The sequence below is a fragment of the Thalassophryne amazonica genome, chromosome 18 (genome assembly GCF_902500255.1).
Source record: "Thalassophryne amazonica chromosome 18, fThaAma1.1, whole genome shotgun sequence".
Lineage (NCBI taxonomy): Eukaryota > Metazoa > Chordata > Actinopteri > Batrachoidiformes > Batrachoididae > Thalassophryne > Thalassophryne amazonica.
This window is the reverse complement of record NC_047120.1, coordinates 43,094,768-43,114,686: the sequence shown is the minus strand read 5'-3', so window position 1 is coordinate 43,114,686 and position 19,919 is coordinate 43,094,768. Positions and strand designations below refer to the sequence as shown.

The 19,919-nt window shown below is 42.3% G+C and overlaps 1 protein-coding gene across 2 annotated transcripts in view; it reads left to right on the top strand.

Moving 5' to 3' along the window:
• Nucleotides 1-5,147: 5,147 nt before the first annotated feature.
• The window catches only part of ttll6 (tubulin tyrosine ligase-like family, member 6), a 28,959-nt gene continuing 14,187 nt past the window's right edge, over nucleotides 5,148-19,919 (top strand). Inside the window, exons 1-3 of one of the 2 annotated variants that reach the window (XM_034193678.1) lie at nucleotides 5,148-5,282; nucleotides 15,567-15,710; nucleotides 16,126-16,244. In XM_034193678.1, the coding sequence (XP_034049569.1) occupies nucleotides 15,602-15,710; nucleotides 16,126-16,244 (228 nt within the window). In that variant the 5' untranslated portion in view covers nucleotides 5,148-5,282; nucleotides 15,567-15,601. Of the gene's footprint in view, nucleotides 5,283-15,566; nucleotides 15,711-15,853; nucleotides 15,895-16,125; nucleotides 16,245-19,919 lie in introns of those variants that run through there. The other variant, XM_034193679.1, reaches the window with a different exon arrangement.

Below are 19,919 nucleotides of genomic sequence, written 5' to 3'. Positions count from 1 at the left end.
ATGTTTATTTGCAAAATTGAAAATTCTGTTTGTGAAGGGTGATTCAGCATTGGTGGATCACCGAACACACACATTCATCACTTTGCTCAGTTACGCAATATTGAGACATTCTCAGCGCAAAACTACAGTTGAGATCCACAAATATGTCAGTCGCTATTCACATTATTGGCAGAATTATTGGGGGAGCTTGGTGCCACCACTGCCTTCTCTCCAGAGCATATCTCCACCGCTCTAGCCTAGATTCAACCTGCTCTCTGCTCTCACTACAGATCACAATGTCATCTGCAAACATTCATGGAGACTCCTGTCTGATCTCATCTGTCAACCTGTCCATCATTATTGGGAACAAGAAAAGACTCAGAACTGCTCTTTGGTGTAATCCCACCTCCACCTTCAATGAGTCTGTCATTCCTACTGCGCATCTCACTGCTGTCACACTATCCTTGTACAACCCCTGGCAAAAATTATGGAATCACCGGCCTCGGAGGATGTTCATTCAGTTATTTAATTTTGTAGAAAAAAAGCAGATCACAGACATGACACAAAACTAAAGTCATTTCAAATGGCAACTTTCTGGCTTTAAGAAACACTATAAGAAATCAGGAAAAATAATTGTTGCAGTCAGTAACGGTTACTTTTTTAGACCAAGCAGAGGGAAAAAAATATGGACTCACTCAATTCTGAGGAAAAAATTATGGAATCACCCTGTAAATTTTCATCCCCAAAACTAACACCTGCATCAAATCAGATCTGCTTGTTAGTCTGCATCTAAAAAGGAGTGATCACACCTTGGAGAGGTGTTGCACCAAGTGGACTGACATGAATCATGGCTCCAACACGAGAGATGTCAATTGAAACAAAGGAGAGGATTATCAAACTCTTAAAAGAGGGTAAATCATCACGCAATGTTGCAAAAGATGTTGGTTGTTCACAGTCAGCTGTGTCTAAAAAAGGCAAACATACTGGTAGACCAAGGAAGACATCAAAACGTCAAGACAGAAAACTTAAAGCAGTATGTCTCAAAAATCAAAAATGCACAACAAAACAAATGAGGAACGAATGGGAGGAAACTGGAGTCAACGTCTGTGATCGAACTGTAAGAAACTGCCTAAAGGAAATGGGATTTACATACAGAAAAACTAAACGAAAGCCATCATTAACACCTAAACAGAAAAAAACAAGGTTACAATGGGCTAAGGAAAAGCAATCGTGGACTGTGGATGACTGGATGAAAGTCATATTCAGTGATGAATCTCGAATCTGCATTGGGCAAGGTGATGATGCTGGAACTTTTGTTTGGTGCCGTTCCAATGAGATTTATAAAGATGACTGCCTGAAGAGAACATGTAAATTTCCACAGTCATTGATGATATGGGGCTGCATGTCAGGTAAAGGCACTGGGGAGATGGCTGTCATTACATCATCAATAAATGCACAAGTTTATGTTGATATTTTGGACACTTTTCTTATCCCATCAATTGAAAGGATGTTTGGGGATAATGAAATCATTTTTCAAGATGATAATGCATCTTGCCATAGAGCAAAAACTGTGAAAACATTCCTTGCAAAAAGACACATAGGGTCAATGTCATGGCCTGCAATTGAAAATCTTTGGTGGAAGTTGAAGAAAGTGGTCCATGACAAGGCTCCAACCTGCAAAGCTGATCTGGCAACAGCAATCAGAGAAAGTTGGAGCCAGATTGATGAAGAGTACTGTTTGTCACTCATTAAGTCCATGCCTCAGAGACTGCAAGCTGTTATAAAAGCCAGAGGTAGTGCAACAAAATACTAGTGATGTGCTGGAGCGTTCTTTTGTTTTTCATGATTCCATAATTTTTTCCTCAGAATTGAACGATTCCATATTTTTTCCCCTCTGCTTGGTCTAAAAAAGTAACCGTTACTGACTGCCACAATTTTTTTTTTCCTGATTTCTTATAGTGTTTCTTAAAGCCAGAAAGTTGCCATTTGAAATGACTTTAGTTTTGTGTCATGTCTGTGATCTGCTTTTTTTCTACAAAATTAAACAACTGAATGAACATCCTCCGAGGCCGGTGATTCCATAATTTTTGCCAGGGGTTGTATAGGTCCTACACTACACTCACATACTTCTCACTCACTCACATATTTCTCTGTCACTCCAGACTTCCTCGTACAATACCGCAACTCTTCTCCTGGCACCCTGTCATATGCTTTCTCTAAATCCACAAACACACAAGGTCACTCCTACTGGCCTTTTCTATACTTCAACATCGGTATTCTCAGAGCAAACACTGCATCTGTAGGGCTCTTTCTCTGCATGAAACTATATTGCTACTCACAGATCTTCACGTATTTTCTAAGCCTAGCTTTGACTCTTTCACATAACCTCTGTAGTTACTGTAGCTCTGCACATCACCCTTGTTCTTAAAAATAGGAACCAGCACACTTAATCTCCACTCCTCAGGCATCCTCTCACTTTCCAAGATGTTATTAAAGCATCTGGTTAGAAACTCCACTGCCGTCTCTTCTAGACATTTCCATGCCTCCACTGAAATTTCATCTAGACCAACTGCCTTTCCAAGGTTTGTCCTCTTCATAGCTGCCCTCAATACTACTAATCTCTTATACTTCCTGATTTACTCTCGCCACATCACCCAGCCTTTTCTGTCTCTCGTTTTCTTCATTCATCAACTTCTCAAAATATTCCCTTTACCTTCCCAACACACTCTCCTTGCTTGTCAGCATATTACCTTGTGCATCTTTGACCACCCTAACCTGTTGCACATAATTTCCAGCTCTGTCCCTTTGTCTGGCCAATTGGTACAAGTCCTTTTCTCCTTCCTTACTATTCAACTTCTTGTCCATCTCGTAATATGTCTTTTCCTTTGCTTTTGCCACTTTCCTTTTCACCTTATGCCACACCTCCTTGTACTCCTGTCAACTTTCATCATCTCTCTGACTATTCCAAAACTTTTTCGCCAACCTCTTTCTCCTTATGCTTTTCTGGACCTCTTCATTCCACCACCAAGTCTCCTTGTCTTCCTTCCACTGTCCAGATGTCACACCCAGTACCTTCCTAACTGTCTCCCTCACCACATCTGCAGTACTTTTCCAGTTGTTCAAAATTGCTTCCCCTCCATCCAGTGCTTCTCTCCTCTGCTCACTAAATTTCACACAAGAGTCTTCCTCCTTCAGCCTCCACCATCTGATCCTTTGTTTAGCTTTCGCTCTCTTCTTCTCCTTTACCACTAAAATCATCCTACAAACCACCATCCTATGTTGTCTAACTACACTCTCTCCTGCCACCACCAGGCTCAGATTTCTTTTAGCTTGCATCTCCTATAAAGAATGTAGTCCACCTGTGTGCACCTTCCTCCACTCTTATATGTCACCCTGTGCTCCTCCCTTTTCCTAAAGTAGGTATTCACCACAGCCATTTCCATCCTTTTTATAAAATCAACTACCATCTGTCCTTCCCCATTTCTATCCTTGATACCATATCTACCCATTACTTCCTCATCACCTCTGTACACTTCACTAACATGCCCACTGAAGTCTGCTCCTATCACCAACTCGTTTATGCTTGGGCACACTCTCCACCATCTCATCTAATTCAGTCCAGAAATCTTCTTTCTCCTTCATCTTGCAACCTACCTGTGGGGCATATGCACTGATGATATTCATCATCACACCTTCAATTTCCAAGTTCACACTCATCATTCTGTCAGACACTCCCTTTACCTCCAACACACTCTTAACATACTCTTCATTTAAAATTACTCCAACAACATTTCTCTTCCTATCCACACCATGATACAACAATTTGAACCCACCGCCTATGCGCCTGCTCTTACTTCCCACTTGGTCTCTTTGCACACATATGTCAACATTTTGCCTCTCCATCATATCAGCTAGCTCTCTCCCTTTACCAGTCATACTGCCAACATTCAACATCCCAACTCTCACTTCCACCGTTCTAGTTTTCCTCTTCTGCTCTCTGTGGACACGTTCTCCTCCTCTTCTTCTTCTTCGCCCAGCAGTAGCCCAATGTCCGCCAGCACCCCATTGGGCAATGGCAGCAATGGCAGTCATTGTTAACTGGTATGGAAGTTCGATTTTTAGTCTGCATTGTTGGGTTCGCTTGTTTTACGCTGGATGCCCTTTCTGATGCAACCCTACTCATTTATCTGGGCTCGGGACAGGGACTCAGAGTATACTGGCTGCACACCCCATGTGGCTGAGGTAAATGGTGTTCTTTTAAAGTCATATTGTTAATGGGCTTGTGGCAGCCAAGCGTTCATAGCGACGTTGCTTTTTGAGCTGCTCTTCCTACACAGTAAAATCACCAGTACACTGGCATATGTACACTGGCAACACTGCCAGTGAACATATGGTCCTACTCTGCTCAGAGTGGGGCCATATGTGCACTGTCTTTTAATTGAACACTGTCAGTGTTAATTTTACACTGGTGATTTTGCTGTGTATCATTGTGAAGCAGAATTCACCAAGCGTTGGATTGTTCACCCACTAATAGGGAACGTGAGCTGGGTTTAGACCATCGTGAGAAAGGTTAGTTTTACCCTACTGAGGATGTGTTGTTTCAATAGTATGAGAGGAACTGCAAGTCATTTGGTGTATGTGCTTGGCTGAGGAGCCAATGGTGCGAAGCTACCATCTGTGGGATTATGACTGAACACCTTTAAGTCAGAATCCTGCCTAGACAAAACGATACTGAAACATTGTGAATTTTCGGTTGTCCACGATATGAAACCATATATTTAAAAGATAAAATAAATACTAATAATAATAATAATAATAATAATAATAATAATAATAAATAAAATAATAATAAAATAATAAATCTGACAATCTTACTGTAGTTTTCTGAAATATTCTATTTAACTGATAAATGAAATTATTTAATTTAAGAATATGACTTTATCTGAGCATAACTTGATAATTTAGTTCTGATTTTATCATGAAATTATATTTCTCTCTGTCTCTCTCTCTTTTTCAATCAGCAGCTTTTATTTGGACAGAATATTTATTAATTTACATTTTTCTTAAGCTTTCCACCCTGATTAGAACATTTGTTGATCATTCATTTACGATTCTCATCGCTGAACCAAGAGCCAATCAGAGAGGAAAGTACTTACCATGCATGCTTTCTATTGGCTAAAGTCAGCACGAGGCCGCTGCATGACGACATCCGCAGACAGTCGCTGTTTGTGATTCCAACTTTTGCGTCGATCTCCCGGATACTCAAGGAGCGCCAGGGATAACGACGCCACCACAGACTGCTGGTTAGTGTTTGAGCCACATATTTTTATTGTTGTAGTAACTGTGACGATATGTTTAAATGTTTGTAGACAGCTGTCCACAAGCACAAGGTTAGCGATGAAAGTGAGCGTTGGGTTTCCATAGCAACAGACCACCCCACTGTTCGCTACACAGAAAGGTGTGTGTACGTGTGTGTGTGTTTGTGTGTGTGTGTGTGTGCGCGCGCAAAACAAGATAACTTCAACACTTACATGGGAACGTTATTGTACAGTGTATTCAGAAAACTTTGCAGGTCTACACTTTTATTACAGTTTTGCCAAACCTTTAAAGCCGTTGTGGATTTTTTTTTTTTCCATTACCCTCAACACCCTTAAAAAACAGCAACAACAAACCTCGAAAGAGGAGTTTATAAACAAGCTTCATACTGACGTTCTTTTCCGACATATGGTTCTTCGAGACACGAGGTCGCTTTGCTCTTGTAGAAATATAGCACTTATTTATGTGTTTTTCTGTTTTTTTAATGGTAGCCTGCCCAAGATCTGTGCATCACATACTCTTGTCTTTTAAACTGCATTGACAATACATATGGAAGTGATCCTTGTGTGTTTATTCCATTGAATTATCAAAAAGCCTCATCTTGCATTGATAAGGGGCCAGGTCAGGTCTGGGAGTGTGCATTGGTGCTGTGCATGGCCACACTACATAACTGCCCTGCACATTAAATTTTGCAGTTCTAAATTAACAGTGCAGTGAGGGAAATTTGCCATATAGCCACAGTGCAAATAACATGCCTCATCTGAGTCTATCTACCTAACTCATTCAATACAAAGTCATTCCAGCGTGGATCCTCTGGAGAGTCCTGGTACGAAAGACATCCATTTGTTGCCTTAAGTCACTGGTTAAAGTTGTAGTTTTACAACTGTTCAGTAAGAGGGGACACAGCAAGATCCTGGAAATGTGGATCTTTGTTTTCTTGCAAAGGTAGCAGCAACACCTCTGTCCAGTGACCTTGTGACTCCATAAATTCTGTACAGACATCTCTCAACCTTATAGGCAGAGTTCCCATTGTCAGATTAAGGGTTTGCCACTTTCAGTTCAGAGGTACTGTTTTGATTAGTCAGTACAGGAAGTTACTGCATGCAAACCTGGACCCTCAGTCTTTACTGAACTTCTCATGTGCTGAAATCAGGACATTCATGGACTCTACAAAGATCACACACTCAAAAAAAAAAAAGGCTTGATATTTAAGAGCATTGCACCTTTATTGCATATAGCATTCTGTATATTTGAATTAAAGAGTTGAATAAACAAACTAAAACATATAATGTATATTTCTAAATTGATGCCTCTCAGTTTGACTGAAATTGATTTTTGATGATAAAGTATATATATACCTGGTTATTGTGTATTTAAAACACATTGGGTTTATTTATACTATTGCTAAATCTTATTTTTACTTGTTTAAATTGTTTGACCATCAAATATGCATCACATCAAGTTTATTAAATTGTTAAAATTGTGTAATCCCCATGAAAGGAAGCTGTATATGCAATTTAAGTACATAAATCTTAAATACTAGGCCTACCAGGTCTTTTTTCAGTGCAGCATCATAGGCCAGAGGTGTTCTTGCTACCGGCAAGTTGCTGGACTCCATAACTTTCCCCAAAACCCAGCAGTGAACTGAGTAGGACCTAGAAAATATCCCTGATTAACAACATTAAGGCTACTTGTATGTATGTATCCTTGAACAAAGAACTGTGGCTGCTGTATTGAGATTCTTAATCACAAGGTCTAAAATGCATGGAACAGATCCTGTTGAGGCATAGCTGAGTGCACATTGCTCTCTTGAAGGCACATATTTCTGAACGCTGTGGCATTTTATAACATTAGCCAGTCAAGGTGTAACGTGTCACCCCCCTTTAAATATGATACAGGGGAGGTGATGGTCTAGTGGTTAAGGTGTTGGGCTTGAGTCCAGAAGATCATGAGTTCAAATCCCCGCCTGACTGGAAAATTACTAAGGGCCCTTGGGCAAGGCCTTTAATCCCCTATTGCTCCCGGTGTGTAGTGAGCGCCTTGTATGGCAGCACCCTGACATCGGGGTGAATGTGAGGCATAATTGTAAAGCGTTCTGAGTGTCTGATGCAGATGGAAAAGCGCTATATAAATCCAGTCCATTTACGATTGCATGGGAAATGAGAAGACTTATGCAACAACACATGCAATGGGTCATGTTCTGCCTCATGCCCTGCTTTTGTGCACAGTGGAAAATTGAGGCCTTCATCTGCATCCTCCCAGTCCACCCAGCTGTACGAGTAAATGGGGACTGGCCTTGACTGAAGTAGTCTGCGATGGATGGGCACCCCTTCCAGGAAGAATCGTAGACTCTCATTTGCATCATGCCACTGTATTGAGATAAGCACCATCCTAATGGGCCTCAGTGCTTGACTTACTTCAGTGTAATCTGAGCAAGCCTCAAATTAAAGTAAGGAGACAGAAAACAGACACCTCACACACTTTAGAGTTAAATTTACCAAATTCAGGTGGTGAATTTCCTATTTCAGTGAATAAATTTCAGCGTTCATCCCACGCTCTTCTCTCCCTCCTGCTTGGTTTGTGTGCATTACATCAGGAGGGGATCAGGTGTTTGAGTTCCTAAATGTTCACCAGAGCCACTCTGGGATTGCAGGGTCAGTTGTCTGAATGTAAGTCAGTCTGAACTGAGCCACCTTTGTGACCATACAAACATTAAAAAACATTATTGGTCAGGATGTGGCTCATTGATTGAATCTTAAAAGGCTCTGTGAAGAACGATTTGCAAATACAAGTGGAAATGTAACAACACCTTTTTATCCTAATCTAGAATTGTCCATATAGGTTAATATGAGTCATTTATAATGAACCAAATCATTAAGAAAACACTTTCATTTGGCATGTGATGCTTAACAGTAAACAAGGTTGTGTTGCACCAGTGAAACCAGAGTAATTGTGAACAGTGCCAGAACTGTTAATAATTAATTATTAGATCAGGAGAACCTTAGCTGATTGCATTGTTAAAAATGAATAATTCATGTAGCTGCTCAAAATTGGCTGTGTTTATGTTTCATATCACTGTAAATTACATTAATTAAATAGATAGAACTGCTGGTACAAAATAAACATGATCTCTTTGAAGTCATTAATTGTATAACAAAATGTCTTAAAGGGCAACTCTGTGATTTTACAACACAGCCCGTCTTTTTGTAGACATTTTTGGGGACACCATTTTGCTTGGGACACCAACAAAATAATTCCTTATATTATTTAATTAAAATGACTACACCATCACCGAATAACCAGCTAATGCACGAGGCAAGTTAAAAGCACTCAAAGTAAACTGCTTCTAGTCACCACTGAACAAGTTAAAATGTCATTAGAAGTGTCCGGCAGCATGGCATGAAACCCTGTGAAGGTAAACGTTTGCATGTTTCCTTCATTAAATGTAAAAAAAAAACCCAACTTTTTAGTAAAATTGATTGTACAGTTAACTGCTATCTTAGCCTAGCCAAATTTTTGGCAGGACAATTACTCTGTATCATGTATTTTGACATCACACTGAAAAAAGAACCAACTTAATTGAATTGATTCAGTTGGTAACACCTAAATGAATATGTTAGATGAGCACATGTTCATCTAACATATTAACTTAATTTCAAGTAACTTAACTTAATTAAGAACTTAATTAATGAAATTAAGTTAATAAATTAGATTACACATTTATTAATCTAATTTATGAACTTTAATTTTAAAAACGTAATTGCTAACCAGTGTTACCAGTTGACAAAATTCAGTTAAGTTGGTTCAAGTATTTTCTTCTTTCAGTGCAAATTGTCATCCATTACAGTGGACATATTTAGTTAAGTGACATTTATTTGAGTGATTCCCCACATTACTTTTGACCCTTTGTGTCAGTTTAGCGTGTAAACTAAGAAGCAGCCACCTACACTGTAAAAAAAAATGTTTTTTACCGTTAAAAAAAAAAAACACAGCAGCTGTGGTTGCCAGAATAACTCAGCAAAAATAAATAAATTAAACTTAATTAATGTATAAAAATAAATACAAAATAAAATAAAATACAGTAAAATACCTTCTGCAGTCTATACCATTATTACTGATCAGTACTAGAAATTAACTTGACCTCACCTTCTCCTTTTAGGACACCAGATATAGTTGACAATTCTTTTGGGGTTAGAGTGCAGACAGACGATTACAAAAGACCAATAAATAATTATACATACATATACATACATCTTCAACCACGTATCCAGGATTGGGTCGTGGGGCAACAGCTCCAGTAGAGGACCCCAAGCTTTCCTTTCCCAGACCACATCAACCACCTCTGATTGGGGGATCCCGAGACGTTCCCAGGCCAGTGTGGAGATACAATCTCTCCACCTAGTCCTGGGTCTTCCCCAGGGTCTCCTCTCAGCAGGACATGCCTGAGACATCTCCCTAGGGGGGCACCCACGAGGCATCCTGACCACACATACGAGGTCTGTTAGAAAAGTATCGGACCTTTTTATTTTTTTTCAAAAACCTGATGGATTTGAATCACGTGTGCTTGCATGAGCCAACCTTGAACTTTCGTGCGCATGCGTGAATTTTTTCACGCCTGTCGATTGCGTCATTTGCTTGTAAGCAGCCTTTGTGTGAGGATGGGTGGAGTCTCTCATCATTTTTTCTTTGCAAGGAAATGGCGGAACGACTGGAGCAGCGCGACTGCATCAAATTTTGCCAGAAACTGGGCAACAACTAGGTGGAAACCATTCGGATTATTCAGACAGCTTTCGGTGACAGTGCTATGGGCATCACACAGATTAAGGAGTGGTACAACTGGTTTAAAGACGGCCGCACAACGGTGGAGAGCGAGCCACGCTCCAGTTGGCCATCAACATGCTGAAATGACCAGATCATTCCAAAGTGAACATTGTGGTGATGTGGGACCGTCGTGTGACTATCCGAAAAATTGTGGAAGAGGTGGTCATCAGCACTTTTTTAGCACATTCCACTGTGACAGAAGATTTTGCCATGAAAAGAGTTGCAGCAAAATTCATGCCGATGGCTTGGGTACGAAGCTGATGGTGGAACAAAAGCACCTCTGTGTTGAAGTCTCACAGGACATGTTGTGACATACTCACCTCTTCCACAATTTCTTGGATAGTCACACGACTGAAAAGCCACCGAAAGCCATCTGAATCTTCCGAATGGTGGAAGAGGTGAGCATGTCACAACATGTCCTGACTTCAACACGGAGGTGCTTTTGTTCCGCCATCAGCTTCATGCCGAAGCCATCAGCATGAATTTCGCTGCAACTCTTTTCATGGCAAAATGTTCTGTCACAGTGGAATGTGCCGAAAAAGTGCTGATGTCCACCTCTTCCACAATTTTTCAGATAGTCACACGACGGTCCCACATCACCACAGCGTTCACTTTGGAAATGATCCGGTCCTTTCAGCATGTTGATGGCATGTTGATGGAGCGTGGCGCGCTCTCCACCGTTGTGCGGCCGTCTTTAAACCAGTTGTACCACTCCTTAATCTGTGTGATGCACATAGGATCATCACCAAAAGCTGTCTGAATAATCCGAATGGTTTCCACCTGGCTGTCACCCAGTTTCTGGCAAAATTTGATGCAGTCGCGCTGCTCCAGTCGTTCCGCCATTTCCTTGCAAAGAAAAATGACGAGAGACTCCACCCATCCTCACACAAAGGCTGCTTACAAGCAAACGACGCAATCGACAGGCGTGAAAAAATTCACGCATGCGCACAAAGGTTCAAGGTTGGCTCATGCAAGCACACGTGATTCAAATCCATCAGGTTTTTGAAAAAAATAAAAAGGTCCGATACTTCTCTAACAGACCTCGTACATATCATTCAGGTACTTTAGAAATTTTGTTTAAAAACGCACTTCATTATAGCCACATTGTTCAAACGCTCTGAATGAATAAAGCTTCACGGGTTATTTTTGTGCATTTTTTTGGTCTGCAAATTGTTAAAGTCAAATCTCTATTATTGCTAACTACTCACCATTTGTGTACATCTTGCCATGATAACCCTGTAATGCCAATTTGTAACAGCATGTTGAGGAGTTGGATCACTCCCCTAATGAGAGGTGGGAACTTGATTTTTCATGCACACTGCTTTGGTCTCTTTGAGTGTATCAGTGGATCGCACTGCCTGTTAATGTGGGTCATGGAACCTGCTCCTGTATGGGTGGATGTGTGGACATGACCCATCTCATTAGCTGCCAGGGTGGACCCTGTTGAGTGTTTCATGTGGTCAGGGTCTCTTGTCTGGCCCTCTACTGGTGCCCATAGCTTCTGGGCTGAGGCTGTGTGCACTCGATGTGCTGACAAGTGGGAAGTACCCCTTGAGGCCCGGGATTACTTGCTGGCACTCCTCTTGTGGCTTGGGACCAGTCTGTGTTTCGTGAGCTGTTTGTAGACTCTGTGAGCTGCCATGAGGGGTAGCAGTATATTTGGGGTGCTTGTTTGGTTCCATGGCACCTGCAAGTCACCTTACGCCTTTCTCAGTGCATCAGAGCAAACTGTAACATCTTTTTTTGTAACATGGTGCTCCATGGGTCACTAAACAGTACCATTAAACATACAAATCATTTTTTCTTTTTCTTGGCTATTATGTTAACCTTGTACAGAAGCAAGGTCAACTTCTCTGGGTTTGGAGGCGTACGTGTTGGACCTCACACAGTGGAAATGTGTATTGTGGTCAGACAACTCAGTATTACAGATCTTTTTTGGAAGAAATGTGTGCTCCAGTCCAAAGGCGAAAAGGACCATTCTGTTGTCAGCAACAACTCCAAAAGCCAGGGTGTGTTATGGTGTGGTGTTGTGTCAGTGCCATCATCAAAGGTAATTTACACTTGTGTGATGGCAACATTAATGCAGAAAAATACAATTTTCAAGCAAGGTTTTCATTTAACATTTATTACCTTCAAGACAATATTTTTTTACACGGATGTCCATGCATTTATTTATTTATTTTTTACAAGACAATGCAAAACCACATTCTGCACCCATTAAAAAGGCATAGCTGCAGAAGAATAGGATATGGATACTGGATTGGCCTGCCTGCAGTCCTAACGGGGCCCCACCAAGAAAGAAAGAAAATGTGGAGAGCTCTGAAGTGAAAAATGCAAAACCGATGACACTGTACTATTGCACACATTGATGTTTGCAGGAAGAATGGGAAAAAAATAATACCTGAAATGCTTAATCACTTGGTCTGCTCAATACCAAAACATCTTTTAAGTGTTTGTGAAGGAATGGCAACATTATAAAGTGGTAAATGCTTTAGCGCACCGGACCAGTAGATGTGGACATGAGAAGAGCGAACTGCTTCATCATTCATGTCATTTCATGACTGTATGTCTGTGACCATGAGTCATCTACAGAGGAACAGATGGATCATATTTGTATTGCCCACTTGATAAGAGAGATTCAGTAAAATGCAGTGTTTTTATATGGTGTGTGTTTTTTTTTTAAATACATCCATATCCTTCCTGATATGAGGGACTTTCCCGCAGCTTACAGGACAGCGATCGTAGCTCAGTGGTAAAGTTTCTGACTGGTAATCAGAGCTTTTGGCACAGGTTTGCAATGTGGTTACACATCGCACAGCTGCTGTGAAAAGCTGCTGTGTTCACGTGTGCAAAAAACCATTGCAGCATGTATTTTTTTAAATTATTGATTTATTTTTTTCTTCAGAGCAGCTACGCAATGTGTAACCACATCGCGCAGCTGGTGGCACTGTGTTCCCGCATGCACGAACCGTTGTACCGGCATTGTGCACGCCTGCCCATCAGCACGTTTTGTGGTTCGCTCATACGAGCTGCTCTGACGGGTGTCGCCCTGAGTTGTACATATTCGCACAATGTGTGAAGGGGCCCTTAACAAATGAAATGAAGTTGACCACACAAGACATGAAATATCTTGGTTTCATACTATCTGAACTGAAACAGAAGTCAAAATAAATGTATGGATCACTGTGAGAACTTTTTTCAATGATATATTTACTTAGTTATGTTGTGTGGGCCGCTGAAGAGGTCTGCTTCTGGTGGGCGTCCATGGAAGCCGATGTCCGGGAATATGTCCAGGCCTGTACCACCTGTGCCAGGGGCAAGGCAGACCATACAAAAACACAAGGACTTCTGCAACCGTTCCCAGTGCCTCATCGCCCCTGGTCCCACATCGGCCTGGACTTTGTCACGGGCCTCCCGCCATCCCAGGGCATGATGACCATCCTCACGGTAGTGGACCGATTCTCCAAGGCGGCCCACTTCGTGGCTCTCCCGAAGCTCCCAACGGCCCAGGAGACAGCAGACCTCCTGGTCCACCACGTCGTGCGTCTGCATGGGATACCAACTGACATTGTCTCGGATCGTGGTCCTCAGTTCTCCTCACAGGTGTGGAGGAGTTTCTGCAGAAAACTGGGGGCCACCGTGAGCCTCTCATCCGGGTATCACCCACAGACGAATGGACAGGCAGAGCGGGCCAACCAAGAACTTGAACAGGCCCTCCGCTGTGTGACATCTGCGCACCCGACGGCCTGGAGTGACCATCTGGCTTGGATCGAGTACGCACATAACAGCCAGGTGTCCTCTGCCACCGGCCTCTCCCCGTTTGAGGTGTGTCTGGGGTACCAGCCCCCATTGTTTCCCATAGCGGAGGGAGAGGTCAGTGTGCCCTCGGTCCAGGCCCACCTGCGAAGATGCCGTCGGGTGTGGCGCACCGCCCATTCTGCCTTGATGAAGGCCCGGACGAGGGCTAAGGCCCATGCAGACCGCCGGCGTTCCCCGGCCCCTGCATATCAGCCCGGGCAGGAGGTGTGGTTGTCTACAAAGGACATTCCCCTACAGGTGGACTCCCCAAAACTAAAGGACAGATACATTGGCCCCTTCAAAGTCCTCAAAGTCCTCAGTCCGGCCGCAGTGAAGCTCCAACTCCCAGCTCCACTGCGGATCCACCCTGTATTTCATGTTTCCAGACTCAAACCACACCACACCTCACCCCTCTGTGCTCCCAGACCAGCGCCACCTCCTGCCCAGATCATCGACGGGGAGCCGGCTTGGACAGTGCGCCGGCTCCTGGACGTCCGTCGAAAGGGCCAGGGGTTCCAGTACTTGGTGGACTGGGAGGGGTATGGACCTGAGGAATGCTCCTGGGTGAAGAGGAGCTTCATTCTGGACCCGGCCCTCCTGGCCGACTTCTACACCCGACACCCCGACAAGCCTGTTGTGTGGGCCGCTGAAGAGGAGGTACTGCTGGCCCACCACCAGAGGGCGCCCTGCCTGAAGTGCGGGCTTCAGGCACGAGAGGGTGCAGCCGCCTCACGGGAATTGCCGGGAGTGACAGCTGTCACTCATCAACTCATAACAGCTGTCACCTATCACCACATCATCAACCACCTCATAAAAGCCGGACAACATCTCCACCCTGCTGCCGAGATATCGCCTACCTTCGGAGGTAACTTCCTCAGCCATATTCTGTGCCGTATCGCACTTAACTGTTTATCTGATTACTACAGGAGTTCCTGACTGCTTGTGTCAGCTGGAGGCTGAGCTGGTCGTGGACGACAGGGTGACGAACCGCACCCTTCCCGACCCGTGAAGACAAGTGTTTGTTTCAGGTCCTGTGAAAGACTGTGTTCGTATTTGCGGAGGTGGAGGTGTAATTCCCACCTGCAATTCCTGAACTGTGTGCGAGGAGTTGCAGAGTGTCACCACACTCACCTCGCTTTCTGTCTTTATTTCCTGCCAGCAGTACCAGATCCGACAGCCGGAGACGGTTGCCACCTGGGGACTCAGGACTTGGCGGCTCCAGTATCCTCCGGGTTCGGTGGCAGTGGAAATCGTGTGGGATCCGGCTCTTCTCTGGACGGACGTCTCCTATCCTCGAGCCTGCCCACACGTCACCTTTGTACATTTGACTCTAATCTAAATTCTGCATTTGTCTGTATTTCGTTGTGCACGTTTCACAACAGTAAAGTGTTGTATTTTGGCTCATCTATTGTCCGTTCATTTGCGCCCTCTGTTGTGGGTCCGTGTTACTACACTTTCCCAACAAGTTATGCATTTTCCATATTGTCCAAACTTTTTATGATTTGGGGTTGTAATTAAATTAATAAAAATAATAATAAAAACACACACACACATTCAAAAATATTATAATATTCTTTTCTTTTGTCTACACTCACAAAACCCTTGTTGCATTATTATGTCAAATTACTAAATTTCTGTTAGTGCATAAACAGGATGGGTCTACCCATGGACAACCCCAACCACAACGATGATGCACATGAAGATGAACAGCAGGCACAAAAAAAAGAGCTCACCGGCCAACTGGAACCCTGCAGCTTTCCTCAAACCATTAAAAAGAAGAAGAAAAAAAACAAAAGGTACATTAATGCCAGATGTTATTTCATCTGTTGCTGGAGTTATTTGTTTAGCATTACAGGTATATTACCAGTGAGTGCTATAACGTCCTAGAGTCTCCGAAGTGCACATGTCTGTCCGTATCTCTGTCTCTCTTCTCTTTCAGATGACAGTGGATCAACCTCAGCAGCTGCAAATATGAAAGCGGTATATTTAAATTTAACACATATTTTTGAGTCAAAAATCAGACTATGTGACAAATAATAGAGAACAAAACAAAAAACAACAACCCAAAACAATGATATGGACCAAAGTCAGAACTGAATTATTATTTTGTATTTATGTCTGATTTGCCACTCTTTGATGACCCATTTCAGCACAATATAAACATGCTTAACATTGTAAACTAAAATAGTTTTCCCTGTCCATGTGTATTAGTGCGACGTGCTGCTCTTAGATACGGCCTCAGAGAGGCAAAGGAAGATGAAGACTGGACGCTGTTGTGGACTGACTGCTCTGTGACTTTTGATCGTATTAAAGGGATGAAAAGTTACCAGGTATTCCACTGAATTTCCACACCGAAAGTCTAATTTAAGAGAATTTAATATTACAAAAAAGAAGAAAAGAATTTCAATATCCTTGCATATGTTTTAAATTGTACTCATCAGTATGCTGAATGATTAAATAATCACAAATGTGTGGCGATATGGGATTTCATAATCATTATTCATGGACCAAAATTTTTTTTCACCTAAAGCAACACATCTAATAATTATTCAGCAGATTCTGATTAATACATGTTATGCTGAAGTATGAATAAGTGTATTTATTCTTTGTTAAATGGTATGATTAGAATTGTACTTTGCAAAGATTGTCAGCACATTTAATTTAAAAATAAATCTGCTAAGTATGTAATTTTAGGTAATAATCTGCAATTTACAAGAAACTATAGCTTTTACACTCAACAAAAATATAAACGCAACACTTTTGGTTTTGCTCCCATTTTGTATGAGATGAACTCAAAGATCTAAAACTTTTTCCACATACACAATATCACCATTTCCCTCAAATATTGTTCACAAACCAGTCTAAATCTGTGATAGTGAGCACTTCTCCTTTGCTGAGATAATCCATCCCACCTCACAGGTGTGCCATATCAAGATGCTGATTAGACACCATGATTAGTGCACAGGTGTGCCTTAGACTGTCCACAATAAAAGGCCACTCTGAAAGGTGCAATTTTATCACACAGCACAATGCCACAGATGTCGCAAGATTTGAGGGAGCGTGCAATTGGCATGCTGACAGCAGGAATGTCAACCAGAGCTGTTGCTTGTGTATTGAATGTTCATTTCTTTCTTTTTCTTTTTTCTTTTTAATATTTATTTCATTCATTTAAAAGAAAAACAGAAAAGCAAAAAACAAAAGCACCACAATACCAGAATACCATAAGCCATAAGCCGTCTCCAAAGGCGTTTCAGAGAATTTGGCAGTACATCCAACCAGCCTCACAACCACAGACCACGTGTAACCACACCAGCCCAGGACCTCTACATCCAGCATGTTCACTCCAAGATCGTCTGAGACAGCCACTCGGACAGCTGCTGAAACAATCGGTTTGCATAACCAAAGAATTTCTGCACAAACTGTCAGAAACCGTCTCAGGGAAGCTCATCTGCATGCTCGTCGTCCTCATCGGGGTCTAACCGACTTGAGTGGGCAAATGCTCACATTCGCTGGCGTTTGGCACGTTGGAGAGGTGTTCTCTTCACGGATGAATCCCGGTTCACACTGTTCAGGGCAGATGGCAGACAGCGTGTGTGGCGTCGTGTGGGTGAGCGGTTTTCTGATGTCAATGTTGTGGATCGAGTGGCCCATGGTGGCGGTGGGGTTATGGTATGGGCAGGCGTCTGTTATGGACGAAGAACACAGGTGCATTTTATTGATGGCATTTTGAATGCACAGAGATACCGTGACGAGATCTTGAGGCCCATTGTTGTACCATCCAAGAACATCACCTCATGTTGCAGCAGGATAATGCACGGCCCCATGTTGCAAGGTTCTGTACACAATTCTTGGAAGCTGAAAATGTCCCAGTTCTTGCATGGCCGGCATACTCACCGGACATGTCACCCATTTAGCATGTTTGGGATGCTCTGGACCGGCGTATACGACAGCATGTACCAGTTCCTGACAATATCCAGCAACTTCGCACAGCCATTGAAGAGGAGTGGACCAACATTCCACAGGCTACAATTGACAACCTGATCAACTCTATGCGAAGGAGATGTGTTGCACTGCATGAGGCAAATGGTGGTCACACCAGATACTGACTGGTATCCCCCCCAATAAAACAAAACTGCACCTTTCAGAGTGGCCTTTTATTGTGGACAGTCTAAGGCACACCTGTGCACTAATCGTGGTGTCTAATCAGCATCTTGATATGGCACACCTGTGAGGTGGGATGGATTATCTCAGCAAAGGAGAAGTGCTCACTATCACAGATTTAGACTGGTTTGTGAACAATATTTGAGGGAAATGGTGATATTGTGTATGTGGAAAAAGTTTTAGATCTTTGAGTTCATCTCATACAAAATGGGAGCAAAACCAAAAGTGTTGCGTTTATATTTTTGTTGAGTGTAAATTGTGAAAATTAGCTTTTTTTGTCATTTCACCTCAGATTTTCTGTTATACACTGCAGTAAAAAATAGATAAATAAAAAAATCCAACTACATTGTAACCAAACTCCTAGTGTGTCTAAACCTGTAGTGCATTATTTTGATAATAGCAGTGATGACAGTCCTCATATATGTCTGTCAGTATTAAAAACATTTTAAATTAGTTACCACAGTTTTTAGATTTGCACTCAGGTGTCAGAAACTTGGTGATCCACCTGAAATGTAGGAATGCTTGTATATTATCAAATAAAATGTTCTTGACCACACAAACATGAATTATCTTGGGTTTGTACTGTCTGCAATAAAATAGAAGTCAAAATAAATCTCAGAATCACTGGCTTTTTTGTGAATTTTCTACATCTTCCCAACTGTCCCAATGCTGTGATCTTTGTGGAACCAATGGACACCCTGATTGTAGCACCTGAGAAGCTGAGTACGGAGTTGGAGTGTCTGAGTTTCCAATTATCATGGATCAAGACCAAATTTCAGGCTTTCGGTGAATTCCTGGACTTAGCCATCAGAGGTCTATCAGTGTGCATTGAAAGTGTTGACATTTTTTGAAATATTCATTTGTCTCAGCAGTGACATTCATGTCTCTGGGTTCTCAGCCTTCAAGATCAAGAAATTCCTATAAGAGTTTATGGAGTCATGAAGTTGCTACACAGATGTGTTCAGCAATGCCGATATCTTTGTAAGAGATTGAAGGGCCAAATCTTCTGGGTTCTGGTGCGTCCTATCTTAATATATCATTGTGAGACGTGGACAGTAACCAGAGACCTAAGCTGATGACTGGATCCCTTTGGTACTAGGTCTCTTCAGAGGACACTTGGGTACTGCTGGAATTACTTTGTGCCAAACGAACAGTTACTTATAGGGAGCTCTCTGCATGATCCAACATGCAGGTGCCTCATTTTTTTTTGAGGGCCCTAGCAACTAGAAAAGGTCAAGGGGAGACTCACATTATACCTGAATGGGACATAAAGACGGCTGCTTTCAAGGGGTGGGGATTGACCTGGATGGTTGTCATCCAAGACCAGCCAAAGTCAGATATGCAAGTTCACTTGACGTTTTCAAATCAATGCTTCTGTTTTACTTACTTTAATTATTTATAGTGACATAGTGTGCTGTTGTTTTTATTTTATTTTTACAATCCCAATTCCCCCCAATGTACGAGGGCTGTCAATAAAGTAACGGTCCTTTTTATTTTTTTCAAAAACTATATGGATTTCATTCATATGTTTTTACATCAGACATGCTTGAACCCTCGTGCGCATGCGTGAGTTTTTCCACGCCTGTCGGTGACGTCATTCGCCTGTGAGCACTCCTTGTGGGAGGAGTCGTCCAGCCCCTCGTCGGAATTCCTTTGTCTGAGAAGTTGCTGAGAGACTGGCGCGTTGTTTGATCAAAATTTTTTCTAAACCTGTGAGACACATCGAAGTGGACACGGTTCGAAAAATTAAGCTGGTTTTCAGTGAAAATTTTAATGGCTGATGAGAGATTTTGAGGTGAGACTGTCGCTTTAAGGACTTTTCACGGTGCGAGACGTCGCGCAGC